The sequence below is a fragment of the Amblyraja radiata genome, chromosome 2 (assembly GCF_010909765.2).
Source record: "Amblyraja radiata isolate CabotCenter1 chromosome 2, sAmbRad1.1.pri, whole genome shotgun sequence".
NCBI classification, from domain to species: Eukaryota; Metazoa; Chordata; class Chondrichthyes; order Rajiformes; family Rajidae; genus Amblyraja; species Amblyraja radiata.
The window spans coordinates 17081816-17102022 of NC_045957.1; the positions used below are offsets into that span (position 1 = coordinate 17081816).

The 20207-nt window shown below is 42.3% G+C and overlaps 1 protein-coding gene across 1 annotated transcript in view; it reads left to right on the forward strand.

Annotated features, from left to right (window-relative positions):
- The window catches only part of LOC116986660, a 175121-nt gene that overhangs the window by 76906 nt on the left and 78008 nt on the right, over positions 1 to 20207 (forward strand). Inside the window, exons 6-7 of the mRNA XM_033042236.1 lie at positions 2843 to 2964; positions 15776 to 15944. Of these exons, the coding sequence (XP_032898127.1) occupies positions 2843 to 2964; positions 15776 to 15944 (291 nt within the window). The remainder of the gene's footprint in view (positions 1 to 2842; positions 2965 to 15775; positions 15945 to 20207) is intronic.

A 20207-nucleotide genomic window follows, 5' to 3' on the forward strand; every position in this document is an offset into this window, starting at 1 on the left:
GGAATTAGTAGCACCCCAACCATGAGCACTGGCATCAGTTTGTAGCACCACTGAAGGGTTGCTGACAATGATAGGGCTGGAACAATGCCGAATGTTTTCCCTCCACCATTGTAATTCCAAAATTGCTTTGGTTGGTAGCTTCATTGGCCTATCGAAATGACCAGTATTGACTTTGAGTGCTTGCACCTTTGCCCTTTGTAAATTTTGGTAATGCAAAGGTCCAAACTGTGTGGCTGGAAAGGCAGCCACAATTTTGCCAATTACCCTTGCTACCAGTCGAATAGATGGTTCACTGATGTCAATGAGGTTGTTGCAGGCCTCAGTTAAGTCTGCTGCCTGGTCCTTAGGTAAAGTCACCGACATGTGAACTGAATCAATGGTGAACCCTAAGTAATCCATAGTAGTGGAAGGCGTTAGCTTAGATTTAACTGGATGGATGATGAACCCCAGTTTTTCAAACAATTGTTTGGTGGCTGATACAGCTGATTTTGCTAAATCCAAAGTTTTCCCCACAATTAATATGTCATCTAGGTAAGCCATGACCATATGTTTCTGTTTCCGAAGAAACACTAGGGCTGGTTTCAAAATGTTGGTAAATAGTCTGGGGGCAGATGTTAAACCATTAGGCAGTGCTCTATACTGCCAGTGCTGCCCCATCCAATTAAACTTTAAATATCGCCTTTGATCCTTCCATATAGGCACCGAATAGTATGCATCCTTTAAATCGATGCAAGCCATGAAGTAGCCTTTGGAAATCGATTGTTTGGCAGTAACAAAGGTTTCCATTTTGAAATGAATATACTGCACAAATGTATTCAGTTTGGTCAAATCTATAATGATGCGGCAACCACCATCTTTTTTATTTTTTGTAAAGATATTTGACACGAATTCCAGAGAGTCGTGTTGGGCATATGGCCTCTCCAGCTCAGCATGTGCTTCCAGTTTTTCTTGTCGTGAAAGCACGAATGTTCGGTTCGGTACATGCTGAACCGGAGGATGGTTTTGTGCACAAATTCGATTGTATATCCCTGAATACTGTGCAGGATATAAGTGTCAGTAGTTATAGCACTCCATGCCTCCCAAAAGAAGTGTAACCGACCACCAATTTGTGTATTAATTACACTTCCTGTTTTTTGGAAGGAACCAGACCCACCTACCTCCATGGTTACCAGTGGAGTGTTTATTTCTTCTTCTGTCGCCGTAGAGGTCGAGGCGCCGGAGTTTGGGGTTTGCGCATCTTCCATGAAGGTCAGTCTGGGCCATGACCTAAAAAAGACCTCTGTCCTGTTTGCCCGGCCTTTGAGCTTTCACCAGCTTCTGTGTATCTTGCTCTGCTGGTGGGTGCATAGGGGTGCTGTCGCCGTATGTAGGAGGTCCTGCCCGATGCCGCCTTTATGAGCCCGACGGCTTTAGCCTCCTCATCAAGCTCTTTAACCTGTTTAGACAGGTTGCCCCTAAATAGTAATATTGGTGTTTTTTTACCACCAGGTTTGCACAGCCCTGCAAACTTGGGGTTTAAGGCTGGGCAGATGGCGTTCTTCCTGAGACTATTAATCTCGAACTGCGTATTACAGAATAATGCCAGATCGTCTTGCTGTGATTCTGACATCTCCTTACCATCCATTGACCGGGCAAATGCTGTGATTCCTGAAGTCAATAGCTTTAGGATTTTTTGAAACTTGACCTCCTGGCTTCTGACTCCCGCCTCAATGTACCCCCAGATGGAACTGTTCACCACGGGAACGTTGAGGGAGTCACAATTTACTGGTGCCATATATTTGGCAGTTGTGTCCATCACAGCCTGCTCTTGCAGCTGATTAAATGAGAGGTAGTCTATACTTGCTGCTAGTTTGTGTTGCAATGGCTGTCCAGTCTGCTCTGGTAATGCAAATTTGAACACCATATCCAGCAGGTTTTCCTGTTCTTGCACCCCCAGCACACTTGTTGAGTCTTCAGCTAACCCCTCTTCAGAGCCAGCCCAGAAATGGCTCCGAGTGCTCCCCTCTGTCGAGGGAGATGCACTATGCAGCCCTGGATAAGGTGCTGCCATGGGTATATTATATGACCCATGGTGACTAGACTCCATCTCCCGGAGTCTGTCACGGTGGAACATCTGCTCCATAAGCCGCTCCATGCGGCCTAAGCGATCACGATTGCTAGCCGCCCGCGGCGTTTCCTCACAGCCCGACTCGTCCGAGTCAACGGGCCTGTCGGTTTTTTGTTTGGCCTTCCTGCCCGGCCGTGGTGTTGATCTGGCCGGTGCAGGTGCCAAGTCGGGCACTGCTGATCGCACTATAGGCGATTCTGGTGCAGTCGGCCGCTGCTGGCTGTCCGCAACTCCGCGGTCCTCCCCAGCCAGCTTAGTCGCAGCCCTTGTGGACTTCTTCGTTTTGTCCATGGTTCTTCCTGTAATACAGCACAGGAAGAACAAAACGACCGCAGAGTAATGCACTTACCTGCAGGTCTCGGTTTTAAACTTACCGCTGCGGGGGAACGCTCCACCCCGCCTGTCGTTTCGCAATGCGTGATGCGTCCCCACATAGTCAATCACGTATCTCCGAAGTAAAATATATATTACAATCCATTTGATGCCACTACTATTCCCAGCAGTCTCAAATTTGTACGTTTATGGAAGACATGGATTACATTTATAGAAATTTAATTTGCACAAATTAGGTAGATAAGACTCTTAATTATACTGTGATAAAAGTTGCACTGTGCACATGAAATTAAATTTGCAGAATTGTGGTAACTTTACACAGCAATATATTATTGTATAAAGAATGCAAAATTGAAAAAAATACACTTGCATAATGTGCTAATCGTTGGATTTTTCTGCTAGGTTCACTTATATTAAAAATTTGGAAGCAAAGCTTCGGAGGCCAGCTTTTGTAATGCATGTGTTCAATGACACTCGAATGCAAGGTGACACGGGAGTTGTTGCAACTATTGATCTTCCTGAAGGTAATGTAATTGATATTTTCCACAACCATTTTCCTATCATACCAATTATAGCAGTACTTTTACTAACTGACATATCTCTAATTTTGAATTATTCTTTCCTGTAATTTACAGTAGCAACAAAATGTAAGGATTAATTTTCTGACTTTCCACATTTAGCAGGAACATTCTAATTAATTCTCGGAAAACAGTGCTTTCCATAAACAGACGCCTCAAGAATTGGAAATTGCATTTCTATTAACTCTCTTTAAGCTTCATATTTTAAACCAGCTGCCAAATCACAACATTTCAAATTGCTTATTCCATTTTCCAGTGAAAGCATTCCCCATATTCTTTCAAATAATTATTTTGAATTTATATTTACTCAAAGCAAGCATCTTGAGTCATTTAACCTTCCGGTCCTGGATGATTGTTGAGTGATGCACCGGAAAGACAGATAACTTCATTATGATCCCACTATAAACTCTATCCTTGGATGAATCACTGTACAACTTTCTCACTTGTACAGCAGTGAGATTTAACTTGTACAGCAGTGAGATGTATTATAAAGCTACATTCATCCATCATTTATGTTGGCATTTAAATTGTGGCCACAGTCTAAGATGATGCCATGGTAATCAATTACTACCATAAACATCAAAAGGTAATACTTTATTTATAAATTTGAGCCCCACAGAAAAAAACAAGGTTAATTGCACTTCTATTGGGAGATACTGTATTGTCTGTGTGTTGGAGATTATGAGCTTCTTGGGGTTTTACGTTATTAATTTATTAACAAAGACAGATAACAAGCAATTGTGCTCCTTCCTCAGAGTGCATGCTTGATTAAATTGGGCACGCACCAAGGATGACTAGCAGGATACCATTCAACTTTTATTTATATTTTCTTGGTTCTTGGTTTCTTGGTCCTCCAAAATATTCCAAATGGAATTTAAACTGGAGGTGACTTTCATGTGACTTTCATGTGACTTTTTAGACAAAGATGAGACTCCTTAATATAAATGGAACAGCGAAACTATTTGTGTAAAGACTGAGTGTTTATAGTTAACATTAAATAAAATATAAGAATTTGGGAAGAGAGCTCAAGTGAGATATTGAGATAGAAGATTAGCTATGCTTGTACGGAATCACGTCTGAAGGTCAGGATGGTTTCTACCTGCTCCTATTTTCTACATGTCTGAGTTTTAAAAATAATCATGCACATGATATCCGAAAGGCATTTGACTAAATTGAAATAAATTATTTTAATTGTATAAATTCTCTGTGATATTATATTTAGAATATTAGCAGTAATTTTAAGCGCCCTGATTTTAGAAGAATATTAGTATGTTGGAGAAGATTAATTGGGTGAATTGTGCTGTTTGGGATCAATTCAATTTTGTTATTGGGCTTATTTGTTTAGAATGTGTATCAAACTGCATTGATGCTGCAGCCCTGAAACACTGATCCAACCAATCTATTTACTTGATCTGCCTCCTATCCCTTATCAGTAGATCTTGTTATTCCTTTCCAACTAATGAGTCTGCATGACTTCCTCTTGAATGTATCTATGTTCTCTCCTCCATTACTCCCAATGGAAGATAATTCCACACACTCTGGCTAAGATTCTCCTCAATGCCTTGCCAGATTCACTAATGTGTCTTATATTTGTGGCCCTCAGATATGCTCATCCCTGTAAATGGAAATGTTTTCATTATCGTAGAATCATGCAGCATGGATGCAGGCCATTCAACCCAACTCGTCCACATCAACAAGTGGGCACCCTTCCATAAGAATCCTATCATCGAGCACTTCTATGCTTAGGCACTGTTTTATTAGTGTCAGTGACTCGGCTTCAACTCTGGGTGAAGTAGGCCCCTCATGTCCCCTCCAAATCTCTTCCTCTTATGCTAAATCTGTGTCCTCTAATATTATCTACCTCTGGTATCTAGAAACAATTCCTACAGTCTTCCCCTTTTATAGTTAGGAGTGTAATCTCTGTACTTTTGTAGTCAATGTCCCGACCAATGAAAGCCAGTACCCCATATGCCTTACAAACCACATTATCTATTTGCGTTCCTACCTTCAAGGATCTATGGACTTGTATTCCAAGATCCTACTGTTCCTTAATGCTCCCTAAGAAATTATCATTCTTGGTGTAGGTCTGAGTCGCATTGAGGATCCCAAAATCCATTTGTTTGTTTTAAACTACATCTGCTATTTTCCTCCTACCTTTACAATTCTCCTGTTGTTCCTCAAACAGAAACCAATCATTTCCCCTCAACCAACACTTATCTCCATCTGCTGGAACTTGTCCTTAATGGGCCATCCCACTGCGGCGACCTAATTGGCGAGTTTAGAAGACTTTGCCCTCGACTCATATTTGCAGCATGGTCGACACGAGGTCCTAGGAGATCTTTGTAACTCTCCTTCATGCTCACGAGTAGTCCCCGCATACTCGAGGCCTCTGCTAGGTCGCGGCGTGTTTTTCAACATGCTGAAAAATGCCCGCGAGTAAAAAAAGGTCACCATGAGAAAAAATCGTAGGTTTAGTCGAAGTAGGTCGTAGTAGGTTGGCATGTTATTCGTAGGTAATCGAGGGTAGTCAAAGGTAATCAAAGGTAGTCGAAGGTAGTCATAGATAGTCTCCAACATAGTCAAAAGGAGGTCGAAGGAGATCGAAGGAGGTCGTCTTCGCTTTCCACTATTCGGTGTCCAATTTTCCCGAAGCTAGTCGAAGCTAGTCTTCAACAAAGTCAAAGGAGGTCTTATACATAGTCGAAGGAGGTCTTCAACATGACACTTTTTCAAGCTCTCCTAAACTCTTCTAAACTCGCTAATTAGGTTGCCACAGTGGGACAGCCCCTTTAACCTTCACAACCCCTTTTCACTCCTTCAAAAGTGTAGCCATGAGCACTAACATTGGTCCCAGCTATGCTTGTCTTTCTGTTGGTTTCATTAAACACTCCTTCCACAAATATCCCGGCACCAACCCATTTTTCTCCATTACATCGGTGACTGCATTGGGGCTGCCTCCTGCACCCGTGCAGAACTCACTGATTACACTTTACTACTAATTTCCAGCTTTCCTTCAAGTTCTGTCTGTGACACCCATCTCCTCTTTCTCCATCTCTCTGTCTCCATTACAGGAGACAGACTGATGCCTACTACAAACTCAATCACTCCCATAGCTACCTTGTGTTACAGCTCCTCTCACCCTGTCTCTTGCAAGGCCACAATATATTACTCTTAAATGTCCTCTTTCTTCAGTAAACCTGTTGTGGATAGAGTCTTCACCCATATCTCTTCTGTGTTCTGCCATTCTGCTCTTTCTTCCGCTCCCTCCATCTAGTTCCCCCGGTCCTCACCTTTCCCACTGGCCTCCGCATCCAACATATCATTCTCCAACATTTCTGCGACCTTCAGCGTGATCCCGCCACGAGTCAATTCTTCTCGTCCTCACCTCTTTTGCGTTCCATCGAGAATACTCTCTCCGCAAGTTCTTGGTTCACACATTCCTTCCACCCAACCCACCCCTTCCTCAGGTACTTTGCCATGCAAACACAGGAAATGAACCACCATCCCTACACCACCTCTCTCATTTTTATCGGGGATCCCAGTAGCCCTTCCTGGTGAGACAGAGATCCTCTGTCTCCCAAGGGCTGCTGGAATTCCTGATTACTGAACAATTTAACTCCCCTTCCTATTCTTATACCAACCTTTCTGTCCTTGGCCTCATCCATTGCCAGAGTGAGGCCATACTCAAAAATGGAAGAACAGCACCTGCTATTCCACTTGGAATTCCACTTGGCCATCAACCCAACAGAATAAATGATGATTTCTCTCATTTTAAGTATTTCAAGTATATAATTTCCTGCCTCTCCACCCCATAATGCACACAATTCTCCAACCATCTCCATCCACCTCAGTTACTCTGAGAAATTTTCACCTCTGAATGCTCATCTCCCGTCCCAGTTCCATATTTCCCTTTTATCTCCCCCTGTCCCCTCCCACCCATATCCCTCCCTCTGTCTTTACTTTTCACTCCTCTTCTTTCCTTATTAGTTTAGTTTAGATGTGTTTATTTTAGAGATACAACATGGAAACAGATCCTTTGGCCCACCGACTCCATGCCGACCAACAATCACCTGAACAGTGGTTCGATCCTAGACACTAGGAACAATTTACAGCACCTGGAGAAAGCCCATAGTCACAGGGAAAACATGCAAACTGCGTAAAGACAGCACCCATAGAGCATCAAACCTGTCTCTGATGTTATATGGCAGCAACAATACCACTGTGCCCCACCCTATCTGACACCCTGCTCAAAATCTTTGAGTTTTAATACTAAGGCAATCAGTTGATATTTTGGAAATTAAAATTCTGAAGTATAATAACTCAATTTTCATCACATCTTTTCAATATCTGCCCACATAATGAAGGGTCTCGACCCAAAAGATCGCCTATTCCTTTGTTCCATAGATGCTGCCTCACCCGCTGAGTTTCTCGAGCATTTTTGTCTACCTTTGATTTTTTCAGCGTCTGCAGTTCTTTCATAAACTAACCATCTCCAAAATGATCTGCCATTAGGACTCCTGCCATTTAACCAGCTTCATTCACCAAGATAAGGTCCAGGAATGTTTATTCCCCCATTGGTCTATCTACATTCACCATCAAAAAAATCTCCTGGATACATCTCTGAGCTTTTAATACTAAGGCAATCAGTTGATATTTTGGAAATTATAATTCTGAAGTACAATAACCCAATTTTCATTACATCTTTTTGATATCTTCCCACATAATTATTCTGCTTTTTCATGTTGACTGTTGGGAGGCCTTTAAAGTTGTTGTCTCTGTGCCCAGCAAAGGAACAACATCTGTTTTGTTTCTAATCTTAACCCATATGGCCTCATCTGAGGTCCCTTCTGGGATATCCTCCCTCAATACTCAAGTAATACAACCTTTGGCCAGCAGTGCAATATCTCCTTTTTAACTGCTTTTTGTTTCAGCTAAAAATTCAATAGCCCGTGATATTCAGTTGCGATCCCTGCTCACCATGTCTCACTGATGGCAACAATATTGTGGATTCAGGTGTTAATTATATCTTTGAGTGGATTTACTTTACTTGTTACACTCCTTGTGTTAAAATGGATGCAGTTTAGCTTTGAATTCCCTTGATATTCACTTACTCATTTGTTTTGCTATTATACTCACAAACTATTTCACCACTTTCAAATCCATTCTTCACTATGATCACTTCTGCCTTTCCTCCTCCGTCTTTACTTCTCTAAAGCCTTTTCAACTGTTCGTGCACTAACAGCCTCTCGGTTCTGCTACTATTCTCAATCAATCAATCAATCAATCAACCTTTATTGTCATCTTGCAAGCAACAGTTGTACAGTGCAAAATTAAAAGACGTTTCCCAGGGAATAGCGGAGCATCACACATGAAATTTAAAACATTTCACACATAATAACACTAAAAACAATCCAGTCCCTGATGGAACAGTATATATAGTTAAAAGCAGGTAAAACACAACGTTAAAATACAATAAACCAATCATAAAAATGTCCGGGGCAGCTGATTTGAGTGGCCAGTGCCAGTTATTAAAGTGGCCCGTGCCAGTTATTAAAGTGTCCGTGCCAGCTGCAGAATCAAGTGACTGTGAGTACAGAGTGACTGTTTAGCAGCCTCACAGTCTGTGGTAGGAAGCTGTTTAGCAGTCTTGTAGTCCGGGCTTTGATGCTTCGATATCTCTTGCCTGATGGCAGGAGATCCAGGTGTATGTGGAGGGGGTGCAGTTTGTCCTTAGCAATTCTCTGAGCTCTGAGCTCATAACCTCTTTTCATTTTCTCCAGACACTTAAATCTTTTAATAAAATGGAATGGAATAACCAAGGTTCTCTTCAATTTAAAAATGATTTCTCTGCTTCAGTAACAGGAATTTATTCAGGCTTCAATTAAGCTGTGATTATTGCTTATAATGTATTCAAATTAGAGACAAAGGAATTAGGCAATCCTTATTTTCATAACAAAATACATAATCCTAACTGGATTTAAATTGATTTGGTAATTATACAATTTTAATTCTGCAAGTTTATTGTAGTCTCCTTGCGTTTTTTCATTCGTTCTTTTTGGGATCCACACTTTCTGGTTTGATTCTATCATAGATTTAGCAATTTAACCTGTTGTTCCCGATTCCAAAACATTCATATAGGTTCCAGCATGAAACTCTATGCAGCACTATTTCCGATATTATTCAAACTGAGCTATCCTTAAATCCTACTCTCTTTATTTTTTTATAGCTAAATATACTCTGCAGCCTAGCACCTTACACATGCTTGAATGCTGATCATGTCTACTATACTGTATGTGTGGTATATCAATGACCATTTGAAAATCCAAATATGTTGCAATCTCCGTATTACCCTTTTTTGCTCTTGTTATTTCAGCAAGGTTGGCAAAGTCCGACTTCATTTTTGAAATATATTCTAACTAGTCTTTATTATGCTTTATGTTTCTGTATATTTTTCTATAATAACATTTTCTATAATAATTTTGAGTAAAGATTCCAACATCTTTCCCAACACATATGTTTTGCTAACTTGTTTACAATTTCTAGGACTTGTCTTTCATCCCTTTAAATGTTGGAATATCAGTCAAATCTTTGAAGTACTGAGAATCACTATTTATATAAATTAAGGCAACAGATTTAACTTGATGTGTGAAACAAGAGGATATTTATTCAAAATTGATCTTAGCTCAAAAAACAGATTATCGGACAGATTCTCTTCATCAGAGGAATGAATATGTTGAGTAGCATCCTTACAAAAGTAATTAGTTATGCTATCTGTCAGTTGGGGAATTTAACACCAGTATCCTGCATGGTAGGTGGGGATACTAGCCACGATACTAATGAGGAACTGATCAAATAAATAATCTATTAGTCTGGGGATTGAACGAGGATGAAGGATCTTGATCCAAAATGTCACTACTTCCTTTCCCTCGACAGATAATAATAATAATAATGGATGGGATTTATATAGCGCCTTTCTAATACTCAAGGCGCTTTACATCGCATTATTCATTCACTCGGTGGTGGTAAGCTACTTCTGTAGCCACAGCTGCCCTGGGGCAGACTGACGGAAGCGTGGCTGCCATTCTGCGCCTACGGCCCCTCCGACCACCACCAATCCCTCACACACATTCACAGACAGATACCAGTTAACTCAGAACTTGAGGGGATGAGCTGGTTGGGTAGTCTATGGGTTTATCCCTTGGATAGGGCTGGGTAGGATAAGGGTTTATCCCGTGGAGCGCATGTGGTTATCTTATAGGGGTGTAAAAAATCATGAGGGGAATAGATAGGGTGAATGCACAGGTTTTTTTTTACTCATGGCAGCGAAATTAAGAACCAGAGGACATAGGTTTTACGGTGAGAGGGAAATGATTTAATACAAACTGAGGGGTGACATCTTCATTCAGAGTTGTGGTTATATGGAACAAGCTGCCGAAGAGGTAGTTGAGGCAGAAACTATGACAACATTTAAAGGACACTTGGACAGGCATGTGGATTGGAAGGGTTTAGCGGTATATGGTCTAAATGTGGGCATATGGGACTAGCTTAGTGCATCTTGGTTAGCATGGACAATTTGGACTGAAGGGATGTTTTTATGTTGTATAACTCTATGACTCATTGTTCCACCAGCAGTTTGATTTTGACTCCGGGTTCTAACGTCTGAAGTACCTTATGTCTTTCTAGTTAATTATGGATCAGTTATTTACTTTCAAACAAAAATCAAATTAATTATTTACAATTTTCTCTCAGAAGCTAAGTGAGTTAGAGACCATTATATTATGTAATGCCTAATTTAAAATGACATTTAGCAGCATTATTAATTAATAAATAATTGTGAAAGCAATAACATGAATGGGATCGCAGAGATTACAAATGGCAATATTACAGAATATGCTTCTGTAACCTTGCTGCCACCTTATCCATGTCATCCATTTACAACTATGTCCAGATAGGAGGCATTTATGCCTAATAAGATTTGCAAATTTAATCTCTTTTGTAAGATTTACTTTGATTACAGGTAATACATTAAAAGTGTTTGAGATTATAAAACAATGGTAGACAACCAGAGTTTTCTTAATTGTTAAAGGATAATTGCTGGAAAGCATAAATACATATTTAAATGCAGGAGATTTAGAACAGATTTTAAATTACTGCTATCTTTTCCCTCTATGTTTTGGTGAGGACATTGTTCTGGGAAAATAATAGTTTTCATTCAAATAATTGTAGTTGTCATTTGCAAGGTAATTAAAATATAAATTGGCTTTGCAGATAATATTCTTATTATAGATGAGCAAAACCAGCCTATGAGTAATTCCCTTGGATCATTTAATATTGACATTTTGCAGTCTTTTACGCAATGTAAAAGCTGTCATTTCTAATATCACTAATTGGACATTGTGTTTCTGGCGAGATGCCACATCATAACAACTTCCTGATAATTACATTTTCAAACATTCTGCCATAATTGATATCTCTCTGGTCTTCTGCAGTGTTAGTATTTGATCCAAATGTTATTTTAAAATTAATAGTTTTATCTGGCAGACTACCACTTAAGCTATTAACTGTATTTGCTATATGTAACAACATCGGGTGAATAAAGTTGTTTTTAAAGGCACTACTCACATAAAGTTTCATATTGATTTTGTGAATTCTGAGACGGCTAATGAGAGCTATTTGGGAATGGCAGCTTCTTCAATAGATGGGGCAACGGGCGACTACTGGGGCAGGCAGGTGGGTGTGCTATGAGGTGTTACGCTTCTTCCACACTTATACACAGGCTTCCAAATACTCCCAATGCATTGTCATAAGATTCCCGATACCAATCGAATGCTCCTTCTCCATTTTAAGAGGTCACGGGCCAGAGTCAGTGGAGATATTGCACTTCTTCAAGTAGCTTTGAACACATCCTTGAATCTTTATCTCTGTCCACATGGGAATCTCCTCATAGTCAGAGCTCAGAATTAAATATCTGCTTCGAGAGCCTTGTGCCAGGCTTGCAAATGTCATGGTCTTCCAAGCTGGGTGAGAGTAAATAGGGCCTCAAGGATGTTGTCCTGGGAGAGACACTGATGTCTTAAGTCTTGATCAACACAATATATACAGTATACTGATCCCTTTCTCTTTAAATCATCATAAATAGACACCACAATCGTTTTATTCTTTGAAATGCATTGATGAAATCCTTTTGGCAATTCTATGAAGTCTTACAAAGCCTTTCACAATATTTGACCCAAAGCCAAGTTTCAGCCCACCTGACAGAGTCATCACCTGTGTCCAATCACTTGACATCACTCCTGCTGTTTGAAACTTCAGTGAAGCTTTTATAACCTTTGAATTGACTTGTTCAACACATTCTTTGAGGACTTCCTTTTGCTACTCTCTGTCAATTTGAGAACGTTCAAAACACTGCTGTCCTTATCCTAATTTTATTACTCAATCAAGAAGATGTGAGAATTGCTCTCAAGACCAGAAAATAATGCCCAACATTCTTTGCACAGTGACTTTCTTGGCTAGTTAACAGCAAACCACATTGCTTTGGGTGTGGAATCACACGTATGCAGGAATGTTAGTGAAGCAAGATTACGTTCATTAGTGCTTACTGTTTAATTCCAGATTAGATTTGATAAAGTAGATATATCTCCCATCTTGTTCAGATATATTGAAGGATACTGTGGGAAGATAGAAAATAAATTGCAGGTGACTTGGCGAAGATATATGAATCATCATTAGACAAGGAGCTAGAAGACTGGAGGGTGGCTATTGTTGTGCCTCTTTTTGAGAAGGGCTTAAAAAAAACCGGGGAACTATAGACCAGTGATCCCAACATCTGTGGTAGGCTCGTTACTGCAGAGGATTCTGAGGGATAAAATATGTATGCATATGGATAGACAGGACTTGATTAGAATTTAATAGAATAGAATGCCTTTTATTGTCATTCAAACAGCTTGGTTTGAACAAAATTGCATTTTCTACAGTCTTCTGCCCCGTCCCACTTAGGAAACCCGAACGGAAATCTCTGGTGACCTTGCGCCCCACCCAAGGTTTCCATGAGTCGCCAGAGGTTTTGGTCACTCGCCTGGAAAGCCTTGACCGAAGCGTGAGCTGCATCTACCGACCAAAGATCCTACAGGATCTTTGCTACCGACCGCACGCACACGCACACGCACACGCACGCACACACACGCACACACACGCACACACACGCGCACACACACACACACACACACACACACACACACATCGCGAAGGTGGGGGCCAGGGACAGCGGAGGAGCGCTGTCTGCGCGATGAAGAGGAAGGTAAACGACCACAAGGAAATCACTTTTGACCATTAGGGAGAGTGACCAAAACCTCCCGGAACCTCATGGAAACCTTGGGTGGGCCGCAAGGTCACCAGAGGTTTCCGTTCAGGTTTCCTAAGTGGGACAGGGGCATTACATTACAAAAAAACCCAAGACCCACACTTAACACAGTTTACATAAACATCCATCACAGTAAACTCCAACACCTCCTCACTGTGATGGAAGGCAAAGTCTTATCTCTTTCCTTTGTTCTTCTCCTGCGGTCCAGCAGTCCAACGGCAGCGTCGAGGCGAACGGGGGCTCACGATATGTTAAAGCCCCCGGCGGGCGATGGTAAGTCCTGTGGCCATCCCCCATTGGCCATCCCAATAAATCCCTCATTGCGGCCAATCACTGACCAGCTTCCCTTACTGAAGCAGAAGATGGCTGCCCCCAACACTTTGTCTCTGCTGTTCGCACACAGGCAAAGAGACATTTCAGGTGCAGGTGTATGTGTGTGTGTGTGTGTGTCGAGGGAGAGAGGGGTGAGGGAGAGAGAGAGAGGGGAAAGGGAGAGAGAGAGAGGGGGAAGGGGTAGGGTGTGAGGGGGAAGGGAGAGGGAGAGGGGGGAGGGGAGGAGGGATAGGGGGAAGAGAGGGAGGGGAGGAGGGGGAGGGATAGGGGGAAGAGAGGGAGGGGAGGAGGGATAGGGGAGAGGGAGGGGAGAGAGAGATGGGGGGAGGGGGCAGAGGGAAAGGGGGGAGAGAGATAGAGGAGAGAGAGGGAGGGAGAGATAGAGAGGGGAGAGAGAGGGAGGGACAGAGAGAGCGAGAGGAGGGGAGAGAAAGAGGGGGAGAGAGAGAGGACGAGGGAGGGGGAGAGAGAGAGGGGGGAGAGGGAGAGGTGGGGGGGAGAGAGAGTGAAGGGAGAAGCGAGAGGGGGGGGGGGGGGTAGCGAGAGAGAGATTCCTTCCTTCCTTCCATCCAGACAATTAATGTTTCCCGAGGCCATGGGGAAACGTTGCTACCAAATGACTTTCAATGATAAACATCTGGATAAATGCAAGAAAGCAGTTATGACATAATACACAATAAACTGTATTGCAAATACACAATAAACAAGTTATGCATTCTTGTACTCTTATATGGGTATGACCGCACATAAAAACAAAACAAAATTCAGCAAAATGGCACCGCGTAAAAATACTGATTTCCTCAGCAAAATACTGATTTTCAGGCACTAGAATACTGAAATCCTCTGACAAAACTTGGCAGCTCTGAATATATCGCGATATCGGCAAACTACTAAAAAAAAACCTTAACATCCAGGAGCTAAGGCGGGCCCCTGGACCCCACCCGTAAACTTCGGCGCTCGCGCTCCATCAACCTGCGCACTCAGACTAAGATTTTTCATTTTCAAATGTTGGCAGGTATGACATTGGCCTTTGTCAGACTGTATAGAATATAGATGTCAGGATCTCATATTACAGTTGTACAAGATGTTGGTGACGTTGCATTTGCAGTATGTTCAGATTTGGTCACCCTGCCATAGGAAGGATGTTGTTAAGATGGAAAGATTGCAGAGAAGACTTGCAAGGATGTTGCCAGCATTTGAGGGACTGAGCGATAGGAAGAGAGTGTGCAGGCTGGGACTTTATTCCTTGAAGCGCAGGAGGATGAGGGGTTAGTTCTATAAGATCGTGAGAAGAAAAGATAGGGTCTTTTTCCCAGATTAGGGTAATTTAAAAAAACAGAGCAGATAGGATTAAGGTGCGAGGGGAAAGATTTAATAGGAGCCAGAAGGGCAGTAGGAGCCAGAAGGGCAACTTCACACCTGACCCGAATCGTTGTTGATCCATTAATTCCACAGATGCTGCCGGTCCCACTGAGTTACCCCAGCACTTTTTGCGTTTTGCTCAAGATTCCAGCAATCTCGTGTCTCCAATCATGCTCTGGTTCATAAACATCAGTTTTTTTTTTACACAGGGTGCTGAAAAATACAGGGAAGTGTGACCAAATTATGGATACATTTTCTAGATGGAATACAAGAACTTTTAGTATGCTCTTTGTTTCATACTGGATTGTCCTAATCATATTTTCTAATATAGTACTGGTAGAGCAGAATAGCAAATTATACAGTTCATACCCTTGCCATCCTCAATTGTAGATGGAATTGTAGAGTTGGAGATTCAGCATCCTATCAGAAATTCCTCCCCTACCCAAGAAGTTTTTTTCAGAAATGTGCTGCTCCATTAAAGGAAAGGCTATAAACATGAATACTTGACAAAATCACAATAGAAAATTAAGAAAGAGGAGAAGCCTTGTGGCCACTTCTGAAAGGTTGCAATTGCATGATACAATTAAGGATAATTGATAGTAAGAGGCCAGAATAGTTATCTTGCATGACATTTGATGAGGTGGGTACTGCAAATATCTAAATGGTAAATAAAATTGAAACATCTCCTTCTGCCTTTCACAGATATATTTTCATTTAACCATCTAGAACTTGATGTTTCATTGTCATGTCCTGGAACAACAGATGAAACGTGTGCACATTGGGATCACAGAATTGAACTTTACGTCTGTTGTAAAGAAAACAGTTCATTATGTAACGCTGAACTGGGCAGATGGATTACACCATTCCGCAGGTAAACCAATACTTAATATGAGAATCTAAGATAATAAATCAAGATAATAGGCAATTATAGAATGAGCATTTGGCACACAAGGATCCCTTGCTCACACTCTATCTAAATTGATACTTCCTCCTCAATTAAATGGCAAAAGATAGAAATTAGATAGCGAGGGGTAGAAATCAGGCAAATGACAAGATTGAGGGGAAAGGTTTATGCCTCTTCTGTGGGCTTGGGACTGAACCTTGGTTGGTCAGGAGCAAGCTCAGAGTTGGAGAGAAGGAGGCGGGGAATAACTTTGGAGGGTTGCACCCTGGCCTTATGAGTTGGTAAAATGGGTTAGAATAGGAGTGAGATCAGGAAATTGGGGAATAGTGCATGTGAGGGCACAAGGTTCCAAACAAAGGATGCTTGGGAATTAATTTACAGGGTTGTTTCCAATGCTGCATTTTGAAGACATAGGTATCCCTGGAGTGCCAAACAACTAGTGCTCCAGATATAATTTGGTCTAATTTCCCACGCAAGGCTCCAAAGGGAGCTTTATCCAGGGAGTGATGTAGTCATATTTTGTGACTGATGTAGAAATCATTGTAGCTATATGAACAAGTCATGCCAAAGCTGCATAAAGGGAAAAAGGGTAACCAGTGAGATAATGAAGATAGAAAAGAAAGAAGGAAAATCCCTCAAGATTCAAAACAGTCAATTCTGTGAAGAGCCACAGGAGATGGGCAATCTCCTCAACAAGAATCTGTTTTTACTGTGGAAAAATACATAACTGGGGAACTTGGGGCATTCAGTGGAAATGTCTTTGGAGCAGTCAGTATTACAGTCAAGGAGGTTTTGTAGATCCTGAAGCATATGAAGGTAGACAAATCTCCCAGGTCTGAGCAGATAATTCTGAGGACACTGTGGGAAGCTAGAGAGGAAATTTCAGGTGCCCTGGCTGAAATTTAGGAATTCTCATTAAATACAGGAGAGGTGTCAGAAGACTCGAGAGTAGTAAATGTTATGCCCCTATTCAAGAAGGGCTTCATGGAAAAGCTTGGGAACTACAGGCCAGTGAGCCTAACATCTATGGTTGGAAAGGTACTTGAGCGTATTCTGAGGGATAAAATATACATGCATTTAGATGGACAAGGGCTGATTAGGGATATTCAGCATGGTTTTGTACATGGGAGGTCGTGTCTAATGAATCTGATTGAGTTTTTTGAAGATGTGAACAAAAAGGTTGAAGAGGACAGAGCTGTAGACATTGGATATAAATGGATTTCAGCAAGGCATTCAACAAGATTCCACTTGGTAGGCTGCTCCAGAAGGTTGGAGCGCATGGGGTCCAAGGAGAGATAGCTGATTGGATAGAAATTTGGCTTCATGGAAGGAAGTAGGTGGAGGTTGTCTTTCGGAATGGAGGCCTGTGCCTTGGGGCTTAGTACTGAGCCCATTGTTCTTTGTCCTCTGTATTCGTGATTTGGATGAGAACGTACGTACATGGCGTGATTGTATGTCGTACATGGCGTCACTGTATGACGTTGTCACTTGCGGGTGGAGCACCAAGGCAAATTCCTTGCATGTGAATACTTGGCCAATAAACGTATTCATTCATTCATTCATTCATTAGCAAGTTTGTAGATCACACTAAAGTGGGTGGTATTGTAAATAGTGAAGATAGCTGTCAAATATTGAGAGTAGTGTAGATGGGGCATGTTGGTTGGTGTGGGCAAAGGGCCTGTTTCCACGCTGTATGACTTAAATTTCCAGAATTGTGCAAAAAGATTCAGAAATGTTTATTATCATGTTTCTCCTGATGGGGAAGGGGAATTGATTTTCAAACATTTAATACTGGGGAGAAAATCTGCCCTTTTTTAATACTTTTTAGCATTCCTGATTAGAATTTTAGTGAATTGTCACCATACACTTTTCATTTATATTATTTTTACTATAATGAATGATCAAAACTCTCCTACAGTGTTTGCACAAGTACATGACTTTGATACCAGGGCAGCACGGTGGCGCAACGGTAGAGTTGCTGCCTTACAGCAAATGCAGTGCCAGAGACCCAAGTTCGATCCTGACTAGGGATGCTGTCTGTATGGAGTTTGTACGTTCTCCCTGTGATCTGCGTGGGTTTTCTCCAAGATGTTCGGTTTCCTCCCACACTCCAAAGATACACAGGTTTGTAGGTTAATTGGCTTGGTAAATGTAAAAATCGTCCCTAGTGGGTATAGAATAGTGTTAATGTGCAGGGATCGCTAGTCGGCGTGGACCCGGTGAAAGGGCCTGTTTCCGCGCTGCATCTCTAAACTAAAAAACTAAACTAAACTTAATTTATTTGAACAAAAATGTTATCATATCCAAATCGATAACTTTGCCAAAAAGAAATTGCTGGAGGCTTAACAACATCCTTCCTATAGCAGGCTGACCAAAACGTATTACTTTGCAAGCCAAAATAAAAGCAGATTAGCAAATTTAATGCAATTTGTTTCCAAGGAAACTGAGTTTTTGGAATATGACATTTAAAATCTGACAGTTTTGAAGATGTCTGAAACAGAATGAATCTATCAATTATTTTTTCATGAAACCATTGCAGGGCTCTTTGGGATTACAAATGGGCTTTTTGTATATTTAGATGGAAGGATAATTTATTCCTGAAGCAAGAAGGACAAATTGAACTAACAGGGAGGTTCCAAATAGGGAAGTAATTAATCAATAAATTTAAAGTATAGAGAGGAGGGGACACAAGAATCTGCAGATGCTGAAATCTGGAGCCAAAAATAAGCTGCTGCAGGAACTCGGTGAATTTGGTAGCATTGCTGGAGGGAAAAGGACAGTTGACATTTTGGATTGAAACCCTTCACGTAGACTGATAAGGTACAGGGGTGATGGCCAATATAAAGCTTCAAGTTTCTTGGTGTAAATGTTACCCACACATCGTTTTTCTGTCGTGGATCAAACGCATTGAAGCGACAGCCAATAAAACACACCAACATCTTCCTCAGGAGAGTGAGGAAGTTTAGTTTTTCTCCACGACTCGTACACATCTACAGATGCACTGTGGTAAGCATATTGTTGGATTGCGTCACAACTTGGTTGGGAATAGCTTTGATCAAGGCTGCAAGAAATTGCAGATTTGTGGATGTAGCCGGATCCATCACACAAACCAGACTCCCCATTAATGGTTCCATCTACACTCCATGCTGTCTCGGGAAAGCAGTCGATATAATCAGGGATGGTTCCCACTCGGGTCAGTGCTTCTTTCTGCTCCCGTCAGGCAAAAGGTATAGAAGCTTGAAAGAGCAAACAGCTTCTTTCCCTCTATTATCAGATTTCAGACGGTCCTTTCATTGGACATGGTACGGTCCCAAATTTCCAACCTACTTCAAAGGTTCAAAGGTTCAAAGGTTATTTATTGGTCACATACACCTAGGTGTAGTGAAATGCTTCTTGCCAATGCAGCACATAAAGAAAGAATACAGACATAACATTAATAAGAGATTTAAACATAAAGAACATCCCCCCACAATGGCTCCCACCATGAGGGAAGGCACAAAGTCCAGTCCCCAACCCCTGTTCACCCATAGTCGAGCCAATTGAGGCCTCCATAGTTGCCTCTACGGAGGCCCGATGTTCCTGGCCGTTCTCGCCGGGTGATGGTGCTCCGGCGTCGGGAGAATCCTCACAGCGGCTTGGGACACCTGGAACGGCCGCTTCCGTACTGGAGGCCGCGGCTTCCAAAGCCAACAAGGCCGCGCCGGTTGGAGCTCCACTACTGGCGATCTCGTCGCGAGATCCCAGGCTCCCGGTGTACAGTTCGGCGCCGCCGCCCGCAGCTGGCCGCTCCTCAGACCCGCAGCTCCGCGATGTTGTTCCCGGCAGTCTCAGCTCACCGGAGCTCCAGCTTGGCGACCCGGACAAGGCATCGCACGCTCCACGATAGCGCTCCAGCGCTGTGCCGCTGCCGAAGCCGTGGTTCTGGGCGGTCCCCGACAGGAAACGCCGCTCCAGGCCCGCTGGTAGGCCGCGAGGACGGGTCGAAACTGCAGCCCGGAGAAAAGCTGCCTCTCCGACCAGGTAGGGACCCTGAAAGGTAGTTTCCCCCTCCCCCCCCCCCCCCCCCCCCCCCCCCCCCACCCCCCACATAAAAAAGTCTAGAACTCCAGAAACAAAAACACTTTAACTAACTAAAAATGTTTTTAAAAGATGAAAAGACGGACAGCTGCTGGCTGGGCAGCCGCGCACAGGGCAGCCGCGCACAGATCAGCGCCCCATTGGCTTTTTCAC